The sequence below is a fragment of the Rhinopithecus roxellana genome, chromosome 4, assembly GCF_007565055.1.
Source record: "Rhinopithecus roxellana isolate Shanxi Qingling chromosome 4, ASM756505v1, whole genome shotgun sequence".
Lineage (NCBI taxonomy): Eukaryota > Metazoa > Chordata > Mammalia > Primates > Cercopithecidae > Rhinopithecus > Rhinopithecus roxellana.
Window position 1 is genome coordinate 126,651,823 of NC_044552.1, and position 21,048 is coordinate 126,672,870.

Consider the following 21,048-nt stretch of genomic DNA (forward strand, 5'->3'; position numbering starts at 1 on the left):
ATCGTGCATAAAGACTGTGTGTACATTGTGCAGTAATGTACAATGTGTTGGTGCCTTTATTTCCTTTCATATTAAAAAAAAAATTGTGGCTGGGCGTGGTGGCTCACGCCTGTAATCACAACACTTTGGGAGGCTGAAGTCGGCAGATCATTTGAGGTCAGGAGTTTGAGACCATCCTGGCCAACATGGTGAAACCCTATCTCTATTAAAAATACAAAAATTAGCCGGACATGGTAGCACACACCTGCAATCCCAGCTACTTGGGAGGCTGAGGCAGGAGAATTGCTTGAACCTGGGAGGTGGAGGTTGCAGTGAGCCAAGATCAAGCCACTGCACTCCAGCCTGGGTAACAGAGCAAAACCCTGTCTCAAAAAAATAAGTAACATTTTTTAAAAAAATTAACTTCTACTTTGGAGCTAGGACTGAAAGTTGTTTTTTTTTTTTTTTTTTTCCTCTTTCATGAGTGTTTAGTATCAGTGGGTCTTAAATGTGAAAATGTGCTGGCCATGCTTTAAAAACAAACAAGAAACAGTCTCAGAAATATGTAATCTTACAATCCATCTCCTCTTTCCCTTTCCTTTATAGGCCTCCCGGTTGTCTCCTGGAACTAATACTATCTGTACAGTCTAAGTGGAGTATTAAATGGCAATGTGTTCCAAACCATCTGCATCCAGTTGGGTTAATGGCATCAAGGAAAAAGAATAAATGGGAATTGGATGTAGTGATGCCTACTATGTTATATGACTATTTTTATGGTCACAATGCCTTTCACCATCGAGCACCATTCTTTATCTTGAATGGTTTGAGAACATGAAAATAACTTAAGATTTTCAGTAATGCTGAGAATGAATTAGGTTTTAAATGGTCATTTCCAGAAGATAATGTCAAATATATTTAATCCTATAATAGCTACCCCTTGTCCTTCCCCACAAAATGTTTTATAATCTTTTCTTAATTTGCTGCACTTTTATTCTCTGAAGATTACAGGTTTTCATTCTTTTATTCAACCCTGAAAAAAATGTAGTAAATTAAGATGTATATAGGAGTTATCCAGTGAGACTTGCAGTTAATTTTCTATCAAATTTAAAGTAGTCAGCAAGTCTTCTAATGAGTGTATCAGTGGTACCTAGTTATGAATCATCAGCATCTCTTTCTAGGAAACTACTGTCACAAAATGACTAGGATGCAGATAAAATGAGAGGTTGGCATTAGGCAGAAAAATTACTATTTGGTGCCCTCTGAAGAACTTAGAAGTTTTTTGATAACCATGCTATGGTACAATATGGTAAGCACTGAGTAAGTGTAACATGCCATTATACAACTGAGTAATTGAGACACAAGTATTTGTTTATAGACTGGCACCAAGAACCACGGTGAGTTTTCTGCCCCTACTGTTAATATCCTTTCACTACGGAATTGTTCTAATCCTTTGGCTACTGCTCTCACCTCCTTTTCCTCCACCCTTGTGTGCCAAGTGTTCAGGAAAGATTATTCCTTGGAAGGTAGTATGATGCCTGCTTTTGGTCTTACCAAAGGCCAGGAAGCTTTGTGCTAAAGCTAGCAGCAGATCTCAGCCACCTGGAAGCTATCACTCACGAAAGAGAATATTATTGCCAGGAGTAGAGCTTTAAGCAAACTCCCCTCAGACCAAAGGTCTCAGGCAAAGGTCACAGGAAGATTTCATATATATCCAATTGCATCTCATCTCAGCAACATCACTTTATCTAGAATGTGGGGTCTTCCTAGGTGCCGCTGGAGGCAGAGAGTCTCTGAATGGCCTTGACCTACCTCCCTGCCTCAGTCCTGTGGAGGGGATGATCTACCTCCTCCCATTCCCATCACCCCAGATCCCAGCCCTTGGTGTTATCTGAGAATTCCCCAAGGACCTAAAGTGAATAAAGGGCTTTCCATTTTCAAGGAGCCACATACTTTGGAAGGAAATAAGAGTCTACAGGAAATACTGAGATCTCAGACGTGGCCTCCTGGGAAAGGAGTCCCTAAGGGCTGTCGCCTTGCCTCTCTCTGATCCGATACCACCCCCATCCCTCTCAACAAAGAAGAGCCATCCCAAAAAGCTCTAATGAAAGACTTGGTCTGACCTATGTAACACAGAGATATGGTCCAAGGAAAACACAAACCCACAAATCAGAGCACAACATGCACAAAAGTGTTTTTACACAATATAGTTCTTCCAAAAATGGCAAATCAACTGAGCAAATATACCTCTATGGAAGATAGCATATTCAAGATACGGAAGAATTTCCACCACAGAGAGAAAAAGAAGGCAGCAATTTTAAAACAAATATATACATATTCCATATTTTCCCTCAAACAGAAAAATAGGAAACATCATTTCTTCAGCGAGAACAGTTGGTAATCATACAAAAGCAACAGATTTAGAAATCATGGAAATGAAAAATATAGTCATTGCTATAAAAAGCTAAGTAGACAAGATAATTAGTCGTCTAAATACGGCTGAAGAAAAAGATTAATGACATGAAAAAAGAATTGAGAAACTCAGAATTCACTACAGAAAAAGAGATGGAAAATATGGAAAAGCTGAAACATGGAAGCTAGATTGAGAAGCTTCAACACCCATTTAATCAACACCTACAAGTATATGCCAGTAAAAATAAAGAAGAGAAAATATGTGGATGTTATAGCTGAAGGGCTTCTGAAACTGCAGAGGCATATGTGTTTCCCGGTGAAAGGGCGTACCAAATGTCAAGTCAGATAAATGTAAGAACCCAAACCTGATCAACACATACAGAAACTGAAGAAGAATGATGATGAAGATAAAAATCTTTAAAAACAACCAGATATAAAAAGGTATCCAATGGAGGAAAAGGTGCTATTCAGAATGCTGGTCAACTTGAGGCAAATATGTTGTCCAAAAATATCTGGGGACTGACTCTGCTTCCTCCTGACCCTCTGCGTCCCAACCTCTCCATGATCAGGTGAGAATTTGGCCTTGCTGACACTGAATGTGGTTAATGAAACAGAAAGGATGGTGTTTATAATCATTTCCTTAAAGCAAGCAAATAGACTTAGTGTAAATTTATAGTGAATAAACCAAAATCTCTTAATAAGAAAGTAAAGTGGCATTAAAATAAATTGATCTTTCCAGACCTGTCAAGCCCCTACCTTGTGTGGAAAGTGCTACTGCTGACCAAGAAAAAGAGAAAATGTAAATAAACAATGTTTGGAATAAAATACTAGATATAATTCAGATGAAGTAGAGGATTTTAGAGTCATATAATTAAAAATTGAGATTTTGATAAAATAGACACCTTTTAAATAATAGAAGATATAGAAAGATTAAGTAATTAATAATTATTAGGGGAACTTAATTTGGTAGTAAAAATAAAATATCTTTTCCCTAAAGCACATCTGGTTCAGATTGTAAATTGTATGACATGATTAAGGACCATGTAATCTCTATCATAATAGAAAAAGAGAAAAAGCTGTCTAATTAGTTTTCAAGTCTGGCCTGACATTGATACCAAAACTTGACAAATGTAAGTGAGAATAAAATAATAGACCAATCTAACTTACAGTGATATATTTAAAAATATAAAAAATGAAATATTTCCAAATGAATCCAAACTGTGTACTTCTAAAATGTTAAAAATAGTTTAACATTTGACAATCTGTCAATGTAAGTCAACATATATCAGATTAAAGGAGAAAACTGTGATCATTATAAAAATAAGAAAATAACAGACTCCTCAAGATTCATTTTTTTTAAAAAAAAAAATTTCATTGTAAACACAAAACAAAATCTATCTGGTATAAAATCCTAATGTAAACTATATATTTAATGGTCAGACACTGATTTGTAAATAATAGTGTCAATAACAAAACAAGTAAAGTTAACATCCCTTGCCCATGATTCAATATTCTATTGAAATTCTTAACCAATTGAATAAGAGATAAAATAACAAATAAAGGGTTAATAGGCTATTAGTGAAAGAGTCTATGATGACATGACATATAAAATAAAAATAAATAACTATTTAATTAAAATCAATGAAAGAATATAGAAAAGTTGTAGGAAGTAAGATAAACGTACAAAATTTAATAGTGTCCCTTTTAAATAAATAATTAGAAAATATCCCAAACAAATAAAGATCTTACTTAAATTAGCAACGAAATCTTAAATTACCATGATAAAACTAAGCAATTATATGTGGAAAACTTGTTAAACTATGTTGAAATATGTTAAAAAGTCACTGAATAATTGCAGATGTCCATAGACTAGGAGATGTAATGTTGTGAAGTCAATTCTCTCTGAATTAATTTCTTAAATCAATATTTTTTCAATGAAAAAAATCTACCAAACTAATTCTAAAATTGATATTTGAGTAGAAGTCCAAGAATAGTCCAGGTAATTTTCAAAGGAGTTCAGGGGAAGGATTTGCTATATGTGATGTCAAGATTTAGTATTAAGCTATAGTAATTAAAATATTGTGGTCTTGGTTTTGGAACAGATAAATAGATCAATGGAACAGAATCAAGTATGCACAAACCCAAGCAGGTTCTGGAACTTAGTGTAAAGACAGCAGTAACATTAAAAATTGGTAGAGAAAATATATATCATTCAATAAATGACTTTCCATATGGAAGATATAAATTAGGGTTCTTTATATCATAAAAAATTACAAGTGGCCAGGCAAGGTGGCTCACACCTGTAATCCCAGCACTTTGGGAGGCTGAAGCAGGCAGATCATGAGGTCAGAAGATCGAGACCATCCTGGCCAACATGGTGAAATTCCGTCTCTACTAAAAATACAAACAATTAGCCGGGCGTGGTGGCCTGCACCTGTAGTCCCGGCTACTCGGGAGGCTGAGGCAGGGGAATCACTTGAATCCAGGAGGTGGAGGTTGCAGTGAGCCAAGACTGGGCCACTGCACTGTAGCCTGGACACAGAGGAAGACTCCATCTCAAAAATAAAATAAAATTACGAGTGGATTAGGAACATAAAGCTTTTAAAAGATTAAGCAATATTTTAGAAGAAGAAGAAAGTTTCAGACCAAAAAGAACAAAGACATCATAACCAAAGTTCAAAGACAAGCAATATAGCATGAAGTTACTTGCAATTTATATAAATACACAAAAACTTATATGAAATAATAGTATCCTGAATATAGAAAGTACTGTTACACATGAATAAGGAAATACAAACAGCTTAACAGAAAAATGAACAAAGGATACAAACTAGAAATGATATTAAAATAAGAAATACAAAATGCCAATATGACTGTGAAGAAAAGTTAATTTTCCATAATTATGAAATACTACTTTTTACCAAATGAATTTAGCTGAAATAAAAACTCAATACAATCAACGTGTATTTTTTGTTTTACTGGATGTGGTCGATGGTACACCAAAGCTCATATAGCAATCAATTTGTACTCCCATCACAAATATGTAAAAGTGATTGTGTTCCCACATCCTGGCCAATACTCATTCCTCTTCATTATTCTGTTAATCGTACTCCATGGAGAATGATGTTTGGGGGCTTACACAAAAGGTAGGACATGCCTAATTAAAGTTCTGTAGTGACTAGATTTATGATATTGGACTGAAAGTAGTTGCCAAAATTTGGTGATGGGATTCTGAGAGGAAGTTTAGCAGTATATGGAATTAGAATCTTTACTTCATTAAAATTGACTGTGTGTCATGAAGGTGTCTTGTAGCAGAGAGTTTCAGTAGAAATCAGCCAAACACCACTGAGGCATCTAGTGGCACATCAAGTTATATTGCAGACATTTTGGGGACTTGTCAAAGGTAGCTTGAGATTAAGGAATTTCAAGTTGAAAATGCAGATAAACTAATAAATGTCAAGAATGTGAAGAAAAGAGAATGTTCAAACACTGATAAACTGGCCTGTCTTTGGAAAGCAGTATCTAGTAACTGTGCCTCTGTGATATCCCATAACCAGCAAGTCAACTTATAGGTGAATACCCCAGAGAAACATATGCACAAGGACACTTGTACAAAAATATACATTACAGCATTGTTTCTAATAGAGATAAATGAGAGCGAAATAAATGTCCATTGATATGATGTAGATTTTAAAAATTTATTAATAGGTGAAATACTACATATCCCGTAAAAGAAATTAATAAGAAGTTGTAAGTGAACATGATACATCTCAAAAATATGTTGGTGAAAAAATCAAAACACATGTTTATCTCTTTGTGGATATTTTTAACATGCACACAAATGTTACTACATATTATATATGGGTGCACAGATGTATGGCAGGACTGATATAGTGATGTGCATCAAATTCATGATACCAATGACCTGGGGTGCAAGGTGAGAATGGCTGGGAATGGAACAGAGAAAGATTAAGCACTGGGCATGCTGCTTTTGAGCTGACAGTAGGATTTTCAAGTGGAAATATCCATTTATGGCAGTGGAACATACAAATCGAAGAATCAGGCAGCCTGTTTTTCACTTTATTTTACTTTATTTTTTGACAGGGTCTTGCTCTGTCACTCAGGCTGTAGTGCAGTGGTGCGATTATGGCTCACTGCAGCCTCAATCTCCCGGGCTCAAGCGATTTTCCCACCTTAGCCTGCCTAGTAGCTGGGACTACAGGCATTCCACGATTCCTGGCTAATTTTTAAACATATTTTGTAAAGATAGAGTCTCATTATGTTGCCTAGGCTGGTCTCAAACTCCTGGGCTCGAGTGATCATCCCGCCTCAGCCTCCCAAAGTCCTGGATTCAAGCAGCCTATTTTAAAGAACATTTCTTTTTTTTTTTTTTTTTTTTTTTTTTGAGACGGAGTCTCGCTCTGTGGCCCAGGCTTGAGTGCAGTGGCCGGATCTCAGCTCACTACAAACTGCACCTTCCGGGTTTACGCCATTCTCCTGCCTCAGCCTCCCCAGTAGCTGGGACTACAGGCACCCGCCACCTCGTCTGGCTAGGTTTTAGTAGAGACAGGGTTTCACCGTGTTAGCCAGGATGGTCTCGATCTCCTGACCTCGTGATCTGCCCGTCTCAGCCTCCCAAAGTGCTGGGATTACAGGCTTGAGCCACCGCACCTGGCCCTTAAAGAACATTTCTAATGCTGCTTGTGAACCTAAAGTTAATGACTGATCAAGCTATTGTAACAAAAAACAATTTGTGGGTATCTATTATAATTTGAAGAGCTAACTAAACTTATAAGCTCACTGAAGAATCTCATCTTTAGAAATTTCAGTTCCAAATGTAGCTTCAAAATGTTGCAGTACAAATAAGATGTGTTATATATCATACTATATAAAGTAAACATGGGTGAGATTCATTTTCTGAAGCTCAGTCAATATTGCATAATTCTTTTGTGCTGTGAGGGCAAATGCTCTGTTGACCAATATACTTGATCTTATGAAGTCAGGCTTAAATATACTTCAATTTTTACAGGGTATATTTGTATAATAAAGGAATATAATGATGTTTAAAGAATTGGCTATTTTTCTTACCACTTAACAAAATCCAAACTAAATCTAATTTGATAAATATATAAAAACTTGATATGTTCATTTTTCTTTTCTTAGTTCTATTAATATAGTAAACAAGATTGGGTTAGCGGTACAAAGTTCTGGTTTTGTAATTTGGTAATGTGAGTTAATTTTCATAGTCATTAACATGCTTTTCTACAGATGAGTTCTGCTAATCACAAGGGGAAGCATCTCTGAGAAATATTGGACTAGCACATGGTAAGTGCTCAAAATATTTTTGTTGAATTGAGTGAATGAATGAATAAATTATCATTTGTAGAAAGCTCCAAAAATCTTAAAACACTAACGGCAAATTTATTTTACATTAATAAAAATATTAATGGTAGTTCACATATATTTTTCTGCATGAAAACCTATCAACCAGTGGCATTGTAGTAAGTGTGCATTGAATGAAGAAATGAATGGCTACACTGTACTACATTTATATTCTCACAAAAACTCAGTAAATGATTTTTTGCCTGCTTCCTTACTATTAATGAGATATATCAGATATATACAGCACTGTCTATTTTATTGTATTAGTTATACCCTTTGGTTGAAAATGGTAGAAACTGATTTTGAGAATAAAGGCATTTATTGGCTTCTGTGCTTGAAAAGTAAGTCTGCTGGCTTCAGGTGCAGCTTAAAATGGTGGCTCAAGATGTGGTTTATGTCTAAAGTGAGAAGAAAAGATTAGGGAAAGAGGGGTAGAAAGAAATGAACAAAGCCTCCAAGAAATATGGGACGATGTGAAAAGACCTAATCTACATTTGATGGGTGTCCCTGAAAGTGATGGGGAGAATGGAACCAAGTTAGAAAACAATCTTCAGGATATTATCCAGGAAAACTTCCCCAACCTAGCAAGGCAGGCCAACATGCAAATTCAGGAAATACAGAGAACACCACAAAGATGCTCCTTGAGAAGAGCAACCCCAAGACACATAATTGTCAGATTCACCAAGGTTGAAATGAAGGAAAAATGTTAAGGGCAGCCAGAAAGGTCAGGTTACCCACAAAGGAAACCCATCAGACTAACAGCAGATCTCTTGGCAGAAACCCTACAAACCAGAAGAGAGTGGGGGCCAATATTCAACATTCTTAAAGAAAAGAATTTTCAACCCAGAATTTCATATCCAACCAAAGTAAGCTTCATAAGTGAAAGAGAAATAACATCCTTTACAGACAAGAAAATGCTGAGAAATTTTGTTACCACCAGGCCTGCCTTACAAGAGGTCCTGAAGGAAACACTAAACATGGAAAGTGAAAACTGGTACCAGCCACTGCAAAACCATGCCAAATTGTAAAGACCATTGATGCTATGAAGAAACTGCATCAATTAATGGGCAAAATAACCAGCTAACATCATAATGACAGGATCAAATTCACACATAACAATAGTAACCTTAAATGTAAATGGGCTAAACACCCCAATTAAAAGACACAGACTGGCAAATTGGATAAAGAGTCGAGACTCATCAGTGTGCTGTATTCAGGAGACCAATTCTCATGTGCACAGACACACATAGGGTCAAACTAAAGGGATGGAGGAAGATATACCAAGCAATTAGAGAGAGAAAAAAAAAAAAAAAAAAAAGCAGGGGTTGCAATCCTAGTCTCTGATAACACAGACTTTAAACCAACACAGGTCAAAACAGACAAAGAAGGCCATTACATAATGGTAAAGGGATCAATTCAATAAGAAGAGCTAAGTATCCTAAATATATATGCACCCAGATGCATAAAGCAAGTTCTTAGAGGCCTACAAGGAGACTTAGACTCCCACACAATAATAATGGGAGACTTTAACACCCCACCGTCAATGTTAGATCAACAAGACAGAAGGTTGACAAGGATATCCAGAATTTGAATTCAGCTCTGCACCAAGCAGACCTAATAGACATCTACAGAATTCTACACCCCAAATCAACAGAACATACATTCTTCTCAGCACCACATCGCACTTATTCCAAAATTGACCACATAATTGGTAGTAAAACATTCCTCAGCAAATGTAAAAGAACAGAAATCACAACAAACTGTCTCTCAGACCACAGTGCAATCAAATTAGAACTCAGGATTAAGAAACTCACTCAAAACCACATAACTATGTGGAAACTGAACAACCTGCTCCTGAATGACTACTGGGTACATAACAAAATGAAGGCAGAAATAAAGATGTTCTTTGAAACCAATGAGAACAAAGACACAACGTATCAGAATCTCTGGGACACATTTAAAGCAGTGTGTAGAGGGAAATTTATAGCACTAAATGCCCACAAGAGAAAGCAAGAAAGACGTAAAATCGACACCCTAACATCACAATTAAAACAACTAGAGAAGTAAGAGCAAACGCATTCAAAAGCTAGCAGAAGGCAAGAAATAACTAAGATCAGAGCAGAACTGAAGGAGATAGAGACATGAAAAACCCTTCAAAAAATCAATGAATCCAGGAGCTGGTTTTTTGAAAAGATCAACAGAATAGATAGACCTCTAGCAAGATCAATAAGGCCGAGCGCGGTGGCTCAAGCCTATAATCCCAGCACTGTGGGAGGCCGAGACAGGCGGATCACGAGGTCAGCAGATCGAGACCATCCTGGCTAACACAGTGAAATCCTGTCTCTACTAAAAATACAAAAAACTAGCCAGGCGAGGTGGCGGGCGCCTGTAGTCCCAGCTACTGGGGAGGCTGAGGCAGGAGAATGGCGTAACCCCGGGAGGCAGAGCTTGTGGTGAGCTGAGATCTGGCCACTGCACTCCAGCCTAGGGGACAGAGCAAGACTCTGTCTCAAAAAAAAAAAAAAAAAAAAAAAAAAAAAAGATCAATAAAGAAGAAAAGAGGGAAGAATCAAATAGACACAATAAAAAAATACAAACTACCATCAGAGAATACTATAGACAACTCTATGCAAACAAACTAGAAAATCTAGAAGAAATGGATAAATTCCTGGACACATACAGCCTCCCAAGACTAAACCAGGAAGCAGTTGTATCTCCGAATACACCAATAACAGGTTCTGAAATTGAGGCCATAATTAATAGCATACCAACCAAAAAAAGTCCAGGACCAGATGGATCCACAGCCAAATTCTAGCACAGGTAAAAATTAGAGCTGGTACCATTCCTTCTGAAAGTATTCCAATCAATAGAAAAATAGGGAACCCTCCCTAACTCATTCTATGAGGCCAGCATCATCCTGATACCAAAGCCTGGCAGAGACACAATAAAAAAAGAGAATTTTAGACCAATATCACTGATGAACATCGATGCAAAAATTCTCAATAAAATACAGGCAAACCAAATCCAGCATCACATCAAAAAGCTTATCCACCACAATCGAGTCAACTTCCTCCCTGGGATGCAAGGCTGGTTCACCACACTCAAATCAATAAACATATTCAAACACATAAACAGAACCAATGACAAAAACCACATGATTATCTCAATAGAAGCAGAAAAGGCCTTCAACAAAATTCAACAGCCCTTCATGCTAAAAACTCTCAATAAACTAGGTATTGATGGAGCATATCTCAAAATAATAAGAGCTATTTATGTCAAAACCACAGCCAATATCTTACTGAATGGGCAAAAACTGAAAGCATTCCCTCTGAAAACTGGCACAAGACAAGGATGTTCTCTCTCACCACTCCTATCCAACATAGTGTTGGAAGTACTGGCCAGGGCAATCAGGTAAGAGAAAGAAATAAAGGGTATTCAGTTAGGAAAAGAGGAAATCAAATTGTCCCTGTTTGCAGATGACATGATTGTATACTCAGAAAACCCCATCGTCTAAGCCCAAAATCTCCTTAAGCTGATAAGCAATTTCAGCAAAGTCTCGGGATATAAAATCAACATGCAAAAATCACAAGCATTCCTATACACCAATAACAGACAAACAGAGAGCCAAATCATGAGTTAACTCCCATTCACAATTGCTACAAACAGAATAAAACACCTCGGAATCCCTTACAAGGGATGTGAAGGACCTCTTCAAGGAGAACTACAGACCTCTGCTTAACGAAATAAAAGAAAAAAACTACTCTAAAGTTCATACGGAACCAAAAAAGAGTTCACATAGCCAAGAAAATCCTAAGCAAAATGAACAAAGCTGGAGGCATCATACTACCTGACTTCAAACTATACTACAAGGCTACGGTAACCAAAACAGCATGGTACTGGTACCAAAACAGATGGACCAGTGATGGAACAGAACAGAGGCCTCAGGAATAACGCCACACATCTACAACCATGTGATCGTTGACAAGTCTGACAAAAACAAGAGATGGGGAAAGGAGTCCCTATTTAATAAACGGTGCTGGGAAAACTGGCTAGCCATATGCAGAAAGAAACTGGATCCCTTCCTTACACCTTATGCAAAAATTAACTCAAGATGGATTAAAGACTTGAATGTAAGACCTAACACCATAAAAACCCCGGAAGAAAACCTAGGCAATACCTTTCAGGACCTAGGCATGGGCAAAGACTTCATGGCTTAAACACCAAAAGCAATGGCAACAAAAGTCAAAATAGACAAATGGGATCTAATTAAACTAAAGAGCTTCTGCACAGCAAAAGAAACTATCATCAGAGTGAACAGGCAATCTACAGAATGGGAGAAAATTTTTGCAATCTATCCATCTGACAAAGGGCTGATATTCAGAATCTACAAAGAACTTACACAAATTTACAAGAAAAAAAACCAAAACATTAAAAAGTTGGCAAAGGATATGAACAGACACTTCTCAAAAGAAGACATTTATGCAGCCAACAGACACACGAAAAAATGCTCATCATCACTGGTCATCAGAGAAATGCAAATGAAAACCACAATGAGATACCATCTCATGCCAGTTAGAATGGCAATCATTAAAAAGTTAGGAAACAACAGTTGCTGGAGAGGATGTGGAAAAATAGGAACACTTTTACATGGTTGGTGGGAGTGTAAATTAGTTCAACCATTGTGGAAGACAGTGTGGTGAATCCTCAAGGATCTAGAGGTAGAAATACTATTTAACCCAGTGATCCCCTTACTAGGTATATACCCAAAGGATTATAAAACATGCTACTATAAAGACACGTGCACATGTATGTTTATTGCGGCACTGTTCACAATAGCAAAGACTTGGAACCAACCCAAATGTCCATCAATGATAGACTGGATTAAGAAAATGTGGCACCTATACAACATGAAACACTATGCAACCATAAAAAAGGATGAGTTCATGTCCTTTGCAGGGACATGGATGAAGTTAGAAACCATCATTCTCAGCAAACTATCACAAGGACAGAAAACCACACACTGCATGTTCTCACTCACAGGTGGGAATTGAACAATAAGAACACATGGACACACAGTGGGGAACATCACACACACACCGGGGCCTGTCTGGGAGTGGGGGGCTGGGGGAGGGATAGCATTAGGAGAAATACCTAATGTAAATGGCAAGTCGATGGGTGCAGCAAGCCAACATGGCGCATGTATACCCATGTAACAAACCTGCACGTTGTGCACATGTACCCTAGAACTTAAAGTATAATAATAATAATAATAATAATAATAATAAAAGATTTGGTTCATGTCTCTCTATTTTTCAATCTGCTCCCCTGTAGGAGCTCCATTTGGGGACGGTTTCACCTCTTATATTTCCTATCTGGTTCCTCATGCTTCTTGTTAGAGCCAGTGAAAAAAGGGCAAGGATGTCTCTCCCAAAAATTCTGTTTTTACTGGCTCACACTGGATCCTCTGCCAATCGCCATCCCAGAGCAGTGGAATGAGTTGTTTAGTGTTGAGACAATCTGAGCTCACCTGTGACTAGAGAGTGGAAGGGTGGAAGACAGTGTCAGCTTCCCTTGAAACCCATGAGCTATTTGAAGAAGCAGAATACGAGAGTAAAAATTAGGTCCGTGTCAACAAGGAGTTTGAGCAACAAATGTCTACTTTATCTATCAAATAGTATCACAAGTTTACCTATAGTTTAGTTGTGAAGATAAAAGATACATAAATGAAGTAATGAATGGCCAGTATGTTAATGGCCAGTATGTTATCATGCAAAACAACAGTAAACATTGGTAATAAATGTTTAATTGCATAATACACAAAAATAAGAGCTGAACAGAAGGAAGGGTGAATGAAACAAAATCGGTTGTGGTTTTGTATCAATAGAAAATGTTCCAAATATTTATCAAGCACCTACTCTCTGTGTCTGTACTAGGATCTGTTACTTACCTGTGAAGTCATTGCCCTCTCTGACCTTAAGATGGGGATAGTATCTATCCTACTGTATTAGTCTGTTTTCTTGCTGCTGATAAAGACCTACCTGATACTGGGCAATCTATAATAGAAAGAGGTTTAATGGACTTACAGTTCCACATGACTGGGCAGGCCTCACAACTATGGTGGAATGCAATGAGGAGCAAGTCACATCTTACATGAATGGCAGCAGGCAAAGAGAGAGACTGTGCAGGGAAACTGTCATTTTTAAAACCATCAGATCTTGTGAGACTCATTCATTATCATGAGAACAGCGCATGAAAGACCCACACTCATAACTCAATCACCTCCCACTGGGTTCCTCCCATGACAGGTGGGAATTCTGGGAGTTACGATTCAAGATGAGATTTGGATGGGGATACCACCAAACCATATCACCTACCATCCTCAAAGAATCAAAGAGATAAATGTATATCAAAGTATCAACTAGACATCACTACATGGATGTGGTAAATTTTGCAGTCATAAGCTTAAATATCTCCACTTATGCTCTTTCCTTTGTCTGGAATATTTACTTCTTGGGTCAGTAAAATCCTACTCCTCATTCAAAATTGAACTAAAAGATAATTTCTATGAAACCTTCTCAGTGTCTATCGTTTTCCCAATTGAGAGTGATTTAATTACCCATTCTGCACTCCATTTTGTTCTTGCCTCTGTTACAGTAATCAACACATGACAAGAGATGTGCTGTTTGTAAAGCACTTCCAAGTCCATCAGTTCAATTGTTCTGACAACTCCCTGAAAGGAAATATTATAATTGTTCCCATTTTGTGCTAGAGAGACTGAAAATCACTACCAAATCTTCAGAGATCAGATAGTCCCAATGCTCTGTTGTTACATGTTACAGACAATTGAAAATGAAGGAAAACATCCTCATTTTTCATGAAGCAAGTATAAAATTAACACTTAACCCTGGTATAGACAGTACAAAAAGAGAAAATTGCAGCCCAGTATCACTTATGAATAATTGTTGGAAAAATTCTAAATATTAGCAAAAAGAATCAAACTTCACATTTTAAAAAATACAGCATGACCAAGTAGAATTTATCTCAGGAATGCAAGGTTGTTTCAAAAATAGAAAATTCATTAGTATAATATGCCATGTTGAGATTTTAAAGAAGAAAAATAGTATGATTACCTCCATAGATGCTGAAAAAATCTGTGAAAAAAATCAATACCCTCTTCTGATTTAAAAAAAACTCAAGAAAATAAGAATTGTTACATACATTTTTAACATGATAAAATATACATATTCCTTAGTCTTGAAGCCAGTGCCTTACTTAATGAGAAAACACAATAAGAGGCACAATGCATGGATGGCCACTACTTTCACTATTCTCAACATTCTACCGGCAATGTCAGCCAATGCAATCAGACAAAAGAAATCAAAAGACATCAGACAAAAGAGATCAAAAGAAATAAGACAAAAGAAAGCCAGGAGAATTGCAAAGAAGGAATAAATTTTTTCTATTTGCAGATGTACCATATACCTGGAGAATCTTAGGGAATCAATGGCAACCTCAATCAAAAAACTTCATAATGTTGCAGGCTATTAAATTAACACACAGAAATCAATGGCAATTTCTTTATTTTTAGAAATATTTTTTCTTTTATAAAATAATTTAGTGTTTTTCAAATCATCTTCAAATATATACATAAAAACTTTTCTTGTGCAACAGAATCAGTTGATTTTTAAAAAGGAAATTTGCACAAACATTAAGAAATACATTGATTCCAGGTGAAAGTGCCAGTCTAGAACTCTCCTGAAAGACCACAAATCTATTGCTAAACCTTGGGCTTCCTTAGACTTATACTTGAATTATCATTTGCTCATTGTATTAGTCCGTTTTCATGCTGCTGAGAAAGACATATCTGAGACTGGGCAATTTACAAAAGAAAGAAGTTTAATGGACTTACAGTTCCATGTGGCTGGGGAAGCCTCACAGTCATGGTGGAAGGCAAGGGGGAACAAGCCACATCTGACAAGGATGGCAGCAAGCAATGAAAGAGAGAGCTTGTGCAGGGAAACTCCTGTTTTTAAAACCATCAGATCTTGTGAGACTTATTCACTGTCATGAGAACAGCGTGGGAAAGACCTGTCCCCATGATTCAATTACTTCCTACCAGGTTCCTCCCACAACCTGTGGGAATTGAGGGAGTTACAATAATTCAAGATAAGATTTGGGTGAGGACACAGCCAAACCATATCCACTATCACTCTGCCCCTGACCCCTCCAAAATCTCATGTCCTTTTTACATTTCAAAACCAATCATGCCTTCCCAACAGACCCCCAAAGTCTTAACTCATTTCAGCATTAACTCGAAAGTCCACATTCCAATATCTCATCTGAGACAAGGCAAGTCCTTTCCACCTATGGGCCTGTAAAATCAAAGACAAGTTAGTTACTTCCTAGATACAATGGGGGTAGAGGAATTGGGTAAATACAGCCATTCCAATTGGGAGAAATTGGCCAGAACAAAGGGGCTACAGGCCCCATGCAAGTCCGAAATCCAATGGGGCAGTCACATCTTAAAGCTCCAAAATGATCTCCTTTGGCTCCATGTCTCACATCCACCTCTTGCTGATGCAAGAGGTGGGCTACTATGGCCCTAGGCAGCTCCACACCTGTGGCTTTGCAGAGTATAGCCCTTCTGCTGGCTGCTTTCATGGGTTGACATTGAGTGTCTGTAGCTTTTCCAGGTGCATGATGCAAGCTGTCAGTGGATCTGCCATTCTGGGGTCTGGAGGATGGTGGCCCTCTTCTCGCAGCTCCACTAGACAGTGCCCCAGTAGGGACTCTATGTCAGGGCTCTGACCCCACATTTCCCTTCTGCACTGCCCTAGCAGAGGTTCTCCATTAGGGCCCCACCCCTGCAGCAAACTTCTGCCTGGGCATCCAGGCATTTCCATACATCCTCTGAAATCTAGGCAGAGCTGCCCAAACCTGTTCTTGACTTCTGTATACCTGCAGGCTCCACACCACATGGAAGCTTCCAAGGTTTGGGGCTAGCAGCCTCTGAAGCCACAGCCCGAGCCATGTCTTGGCCCCTTTTAGTCATGGCTGGAGCAGCTGGGACACAGGGCACCAAGTCCCTAGACTGCACACAGCACAGGGACCCTGGGCTTGGCCACAAAACAATTTTTACCTCTTAGGCCTCCTGGCTAGTGATGGGAAGGGCTGCCATAAAGACCTCTGGCATGCCCTGGAGACATTTTCCCCATTGTCTTGGGGATTAACATTCAGCTCCTCATTACTTATACAAATTTCTGCAGCTGGCTTGAGTTTCTCCTCAGAAAATGGGATTTTCTCTTCTATCACATTGTCAGGCTGCAAATTTTTTGAACTTTTATGCTTTGCTTCCTTTATACAACTGAATGTCTTCAAGAGCACCCAAATCACATCTTGAATGCTTTGCTGCTTAGAAATTTTTTCCACCACTTACCCTAAACCATCTCTGTCAAGTTTCCACAAATCTGTAGTGCAGGGACAAAATGCCACCAGTTTCTTTTCTAAAACATAACAAGAGTCACCTTTGTTCCACCTCCCAACAAGTTCCCCATCTTCATCCAGGACCACCTCAGCCTGGATTTCATTGTCCACATTATTATCAGCATTTTTGTCAAAGCCATTCAACAAGTCTCTAGGGAGTTCCAAACTTTCCTACATTTTCCTATCTTCTTCTAAGTGCTCCAAACTGTTCCAACCTCTGCCTGTTACCCAGTTACAAAGTTGCTTCCACAGTCTCAGGTATCTTTTCAACAGCACCCCATTCTACTGGTACCAATTGACTGCTGATAAAAACACACCCAAGACCTGGCATTTTACAAAAGGAAGAGGTTTAATAGACTTACAGCTCCATGTTGCTTGACAAGCCTCACAATCATGGTGGATGGCAAGGAGGAGCAAGCCATGTCTTACATGGATGACAGCAGACAAAGACAGAGAGAGAGCTTATGCAGGGAAGCTTCCATTTTTAAAACCATCAGATCTTGTGAGACTTATTCACTATCACGAGAACAGCATGGGAAAGACCTGCCCCTATGATCTGATTACCTCCCACCAGGCTCCTACCACGACATGTGAGAAATGTGGGAGTTACAATTCAAGATGAGATTTGGGTGGGGATACAGCCAAACCATATCACCTACCCTGAGTTTAGACACTGCTAATTCAAATCCTGTTATCTTGCTTCAGATTGATGAGGATCACCACAGAATTCCTTCAGTTTCCACAGTTCTGTCAGCTCCTGTGGAGAATACTGTGGAGAAGACAACATTCCTGTCCAACAAGTCTTCTCACACAGCCACATGCTGTGCTAGTATCTGTTAGGTTCTGTGGCTGCCATCCAAGTGCCCATGCATACATCTTCACCCTGACAGGTCTGTAACCTCCTGGAGTTGCCTGCCAGTCAGTTGATGATGTCCCTGAAGATCACACACTCTGGTCCACATGCAAAAGCAGGGTAAGCATGACCAGGGTGCTCCAACTCCTGCCACTTCCTGGTTCTGTCAACCGCCCAATTCAGTCTGAAATACCCCTACCAAAATTAGACCTATTCAGATTCTTTTGAGAAATTCTATTAAATACAGCTTTCAAGCCTATGTAACAGTCATCATCTGTCTTTAGTAATAAATCAAAGTTGGTTGTTTCCACAGTCCATCTATAAAGTTCAATAATTTTGCAGGTATATTTCAATGAGTATTGACAACATCCGCAAAAACAGTATCATCATAGATGCTGTTTTCCTCCTTCACTAAGGCATCTGAAACCACTCCAACTGCCTCCATACCTTCCAATAATTCATGAGGCAATCCACCCTCCCCAGCTGTAATGACTCCAAGAATCCCCCTCCATATTCACTGTCATTTTGTGAAGACTTCTTAACACAAAGCTTTGGAGGTCTTGGCTCTCACATGAGATTGTACCTTCAAAGCTCTCTGGTAAGATGAATTGTTCCATGTGCTTGTACACAACGCGTTCACCTGCACACCATGGCTTGGAGGACTCTAGTGAACAATGAAGAGGGCCTCTTCCTGTTCTGCCTGAGAAAGCTTGACAGCGACGTTCCTCTGGAAACCCACATCACTGGCATTGTAGTACACACCCCAAGACTGGTAATAATGATCATGTAGAGAACTTGGAAACTCATACTGACAACTTGGTCCTCAGTGAGCCCTGATGAAGTGTCTTCAGAGAGACTAAATGCCTCAATTTCCTAATTTAAAGCTGGGTTTGTGATATTGAGTAGTAGGGATCCTCTTGGTCTTCCACAGGCAATTAGCAGCCATGGGCACCTATTATGAACTTGATAAGCAGATGTTGACTTAATGCGGGATGTTGTATCCAATGATTCAGCCAGGTGCTTATCACATTTTGAAATTCACGGTTACAGCAAGGTGACAACACACCTACTACCACATCATAGTGACTAGGTTTCCACTGAAGAAATAAGGTCAACTGATCCACAGGGCCAGCCTTGGAGGTGTCGGCAAGTTGCAATCATTTACATAAAGGATAATCAGTTGGAGAACACAAGAGCAGAGAAAGCCCCATTAACATTAGCAACAAAGCAGAGAAAAGTACTTAGAAATAAATTTGACAATTAATGTACAAAATCTATAGTGCAAAACTTTAAACACTCTTGAAAGATGTAAAAATCGTCTTGAAAAAACAGAAAAACATCCTTACTTTTGGGTTGGAAGACTCAACATCATAAAAATGAGGATAAGTCTTTCCTTTAAGCAAATTTATAAATTTAGTGCAATATCACTAAAAAATTTCACAAACTTCATATGGAAAAATAAACATTCAAGAATATCCAGAAAAATGCTTTTAAAAAAGCTTGAGGGAATACTAGCTTTACTAGATATTAAAATATACTTGCCTCATTCTAGTCTAAAAAAAAAACCAAGAAAGAAAACATATTATAAAACCTCTAAAATTAAAAAAGCATGTTACTAGTAGACTTTGACAGATAACGTTGAATAGAACAAAAGTCCAGAAAGAAATCCAAGCATATTTGAAACTTTAGTAGATGATAAAGGGAGCATCTTACATCAAAAAGGCAAAGAGTGAATTTTAATAAATGTTTCTGCGACAACTGGTAGCCATTTGAAAAAAAAGATAATATCAGATCCATAACTCATATGAGAGAAAAGAATAAACCTCAAACAGATAAAGAACCTAATGGTAAAAATAAAAAAAAAGAGGCCGGGCGCGGTGGCTCAAGCCTGTAATCCCAGCACTTTGGGAGGCCGAGACGGGCGGATCACGAGGTCAGGAGATCGAGACCATCCTGGCTAACACGGTGAAACCCCGTCTCTACTAAAAATACAAAAACTAGCCGGGCGAGGTGGCAGGCGCCTGTAGTCCCAGCTACTCGGGAGGCTGAGGCAGGAGAATGGCGTAAACCCGGGAGGCGGAGCTTGCAGTGAGCTGAGATCTGGCCACTGCACTCCAGCCTGGGCGACAGAGCGAGACTCCGTCTCAAAAAAAAAAAAAAAGAAAGAAAAAGAAAGAAAAAGAAACCATCAAGTACAATAAGAAAATCTGAATGAATTTCTATTTAAGCTGGAAAAGGCCTAACGGATTCTCCAAATCTGGATGTAATTAAAAAGAAATAAAAAAGATGATTTTTAACTATGTAAAAATGAAAAAGAAAATCTAGACAGCAAAAAGCATCATAAACAAAGGAAGAAAAAAAACACTGACATAATGGATGAAAACACTTCTATCATGCAGAAAAAGGATGAGCTTCTGTAATGTATAGAATGTTCTTCAAAATCGAGAGTGAAAAGATTTTAAAAATCCAAGTGAAAAAGGAAGGAAATATAGAAACAATTTGCAAAAGGGTATAAAAATGTATGAAAGGCCGGGCGCGGTGGCTCAAGCCTGTAATCCCAGCACTTTGGGAGGCCGAGACGGGCGGATCACGATGTCAGGAGATCGAGACCATCCTGGCTAACACAGTGAAACCCCGTCTCTACTAAAAAATACAAAAAACTAGCCGGGCGAGGTGGCGGGCGCCTGTAGTCCCAGCTACTCGGGAGGCTGAGGCAGGAGAATGGCTAAACCCGGGAGGCGGAGCTTGCAGTGAGCTGAGATCCGGCCACTGCACTCCAGCCTGGGCGACAGAGCGAGACTCCGTCTCAAAAAAAAAAAAAAAAAAAAAGTATGAAAAAAGGTTGAACTTCATTCATGATAAGAAAAATGCAAATTAAAACTACACTGATATATCGTTTATTATTAGATTAGGAAACATTTAAAAATATATAACACACTCTA

At 38.5% G+C, this 21,048-nt stretch overlaps 1 protein-coding gene and 1 pseudogene across 1 annotated transcript in view; one reads left to right on the top strand and one right to left on the bottom strand.

The window, feature by feature from the left end:
- Window positions 1-7,746, top strand: part of TMEM244 (transmembrane protein 244) — a 49,443-nt gene extending 41,697 nt beyond the window's left edge. The window contains exon 5 of the mRNA XM_030928931.1: window positions 7,657-7,746. Within this exon, the coding sequence (XP_030784791.1) occupies window positions 7,657-7,670 (14 nt within the window). The 3' untranslated portion in view covers window positions 7,671-7,746. The remainder of the gene's footprint in view (window positions 1-7,656) is intronic.
- A 10,198-nt stretch (window positions 7,747-17,944) lies between these two features.
- On the bottom strand, window positions 17,945-20,224 carry LOC104655293 (annotated as a pseudogene).
- Window positions 20,225-21,048: the final 824 nt, after the last annotated feature.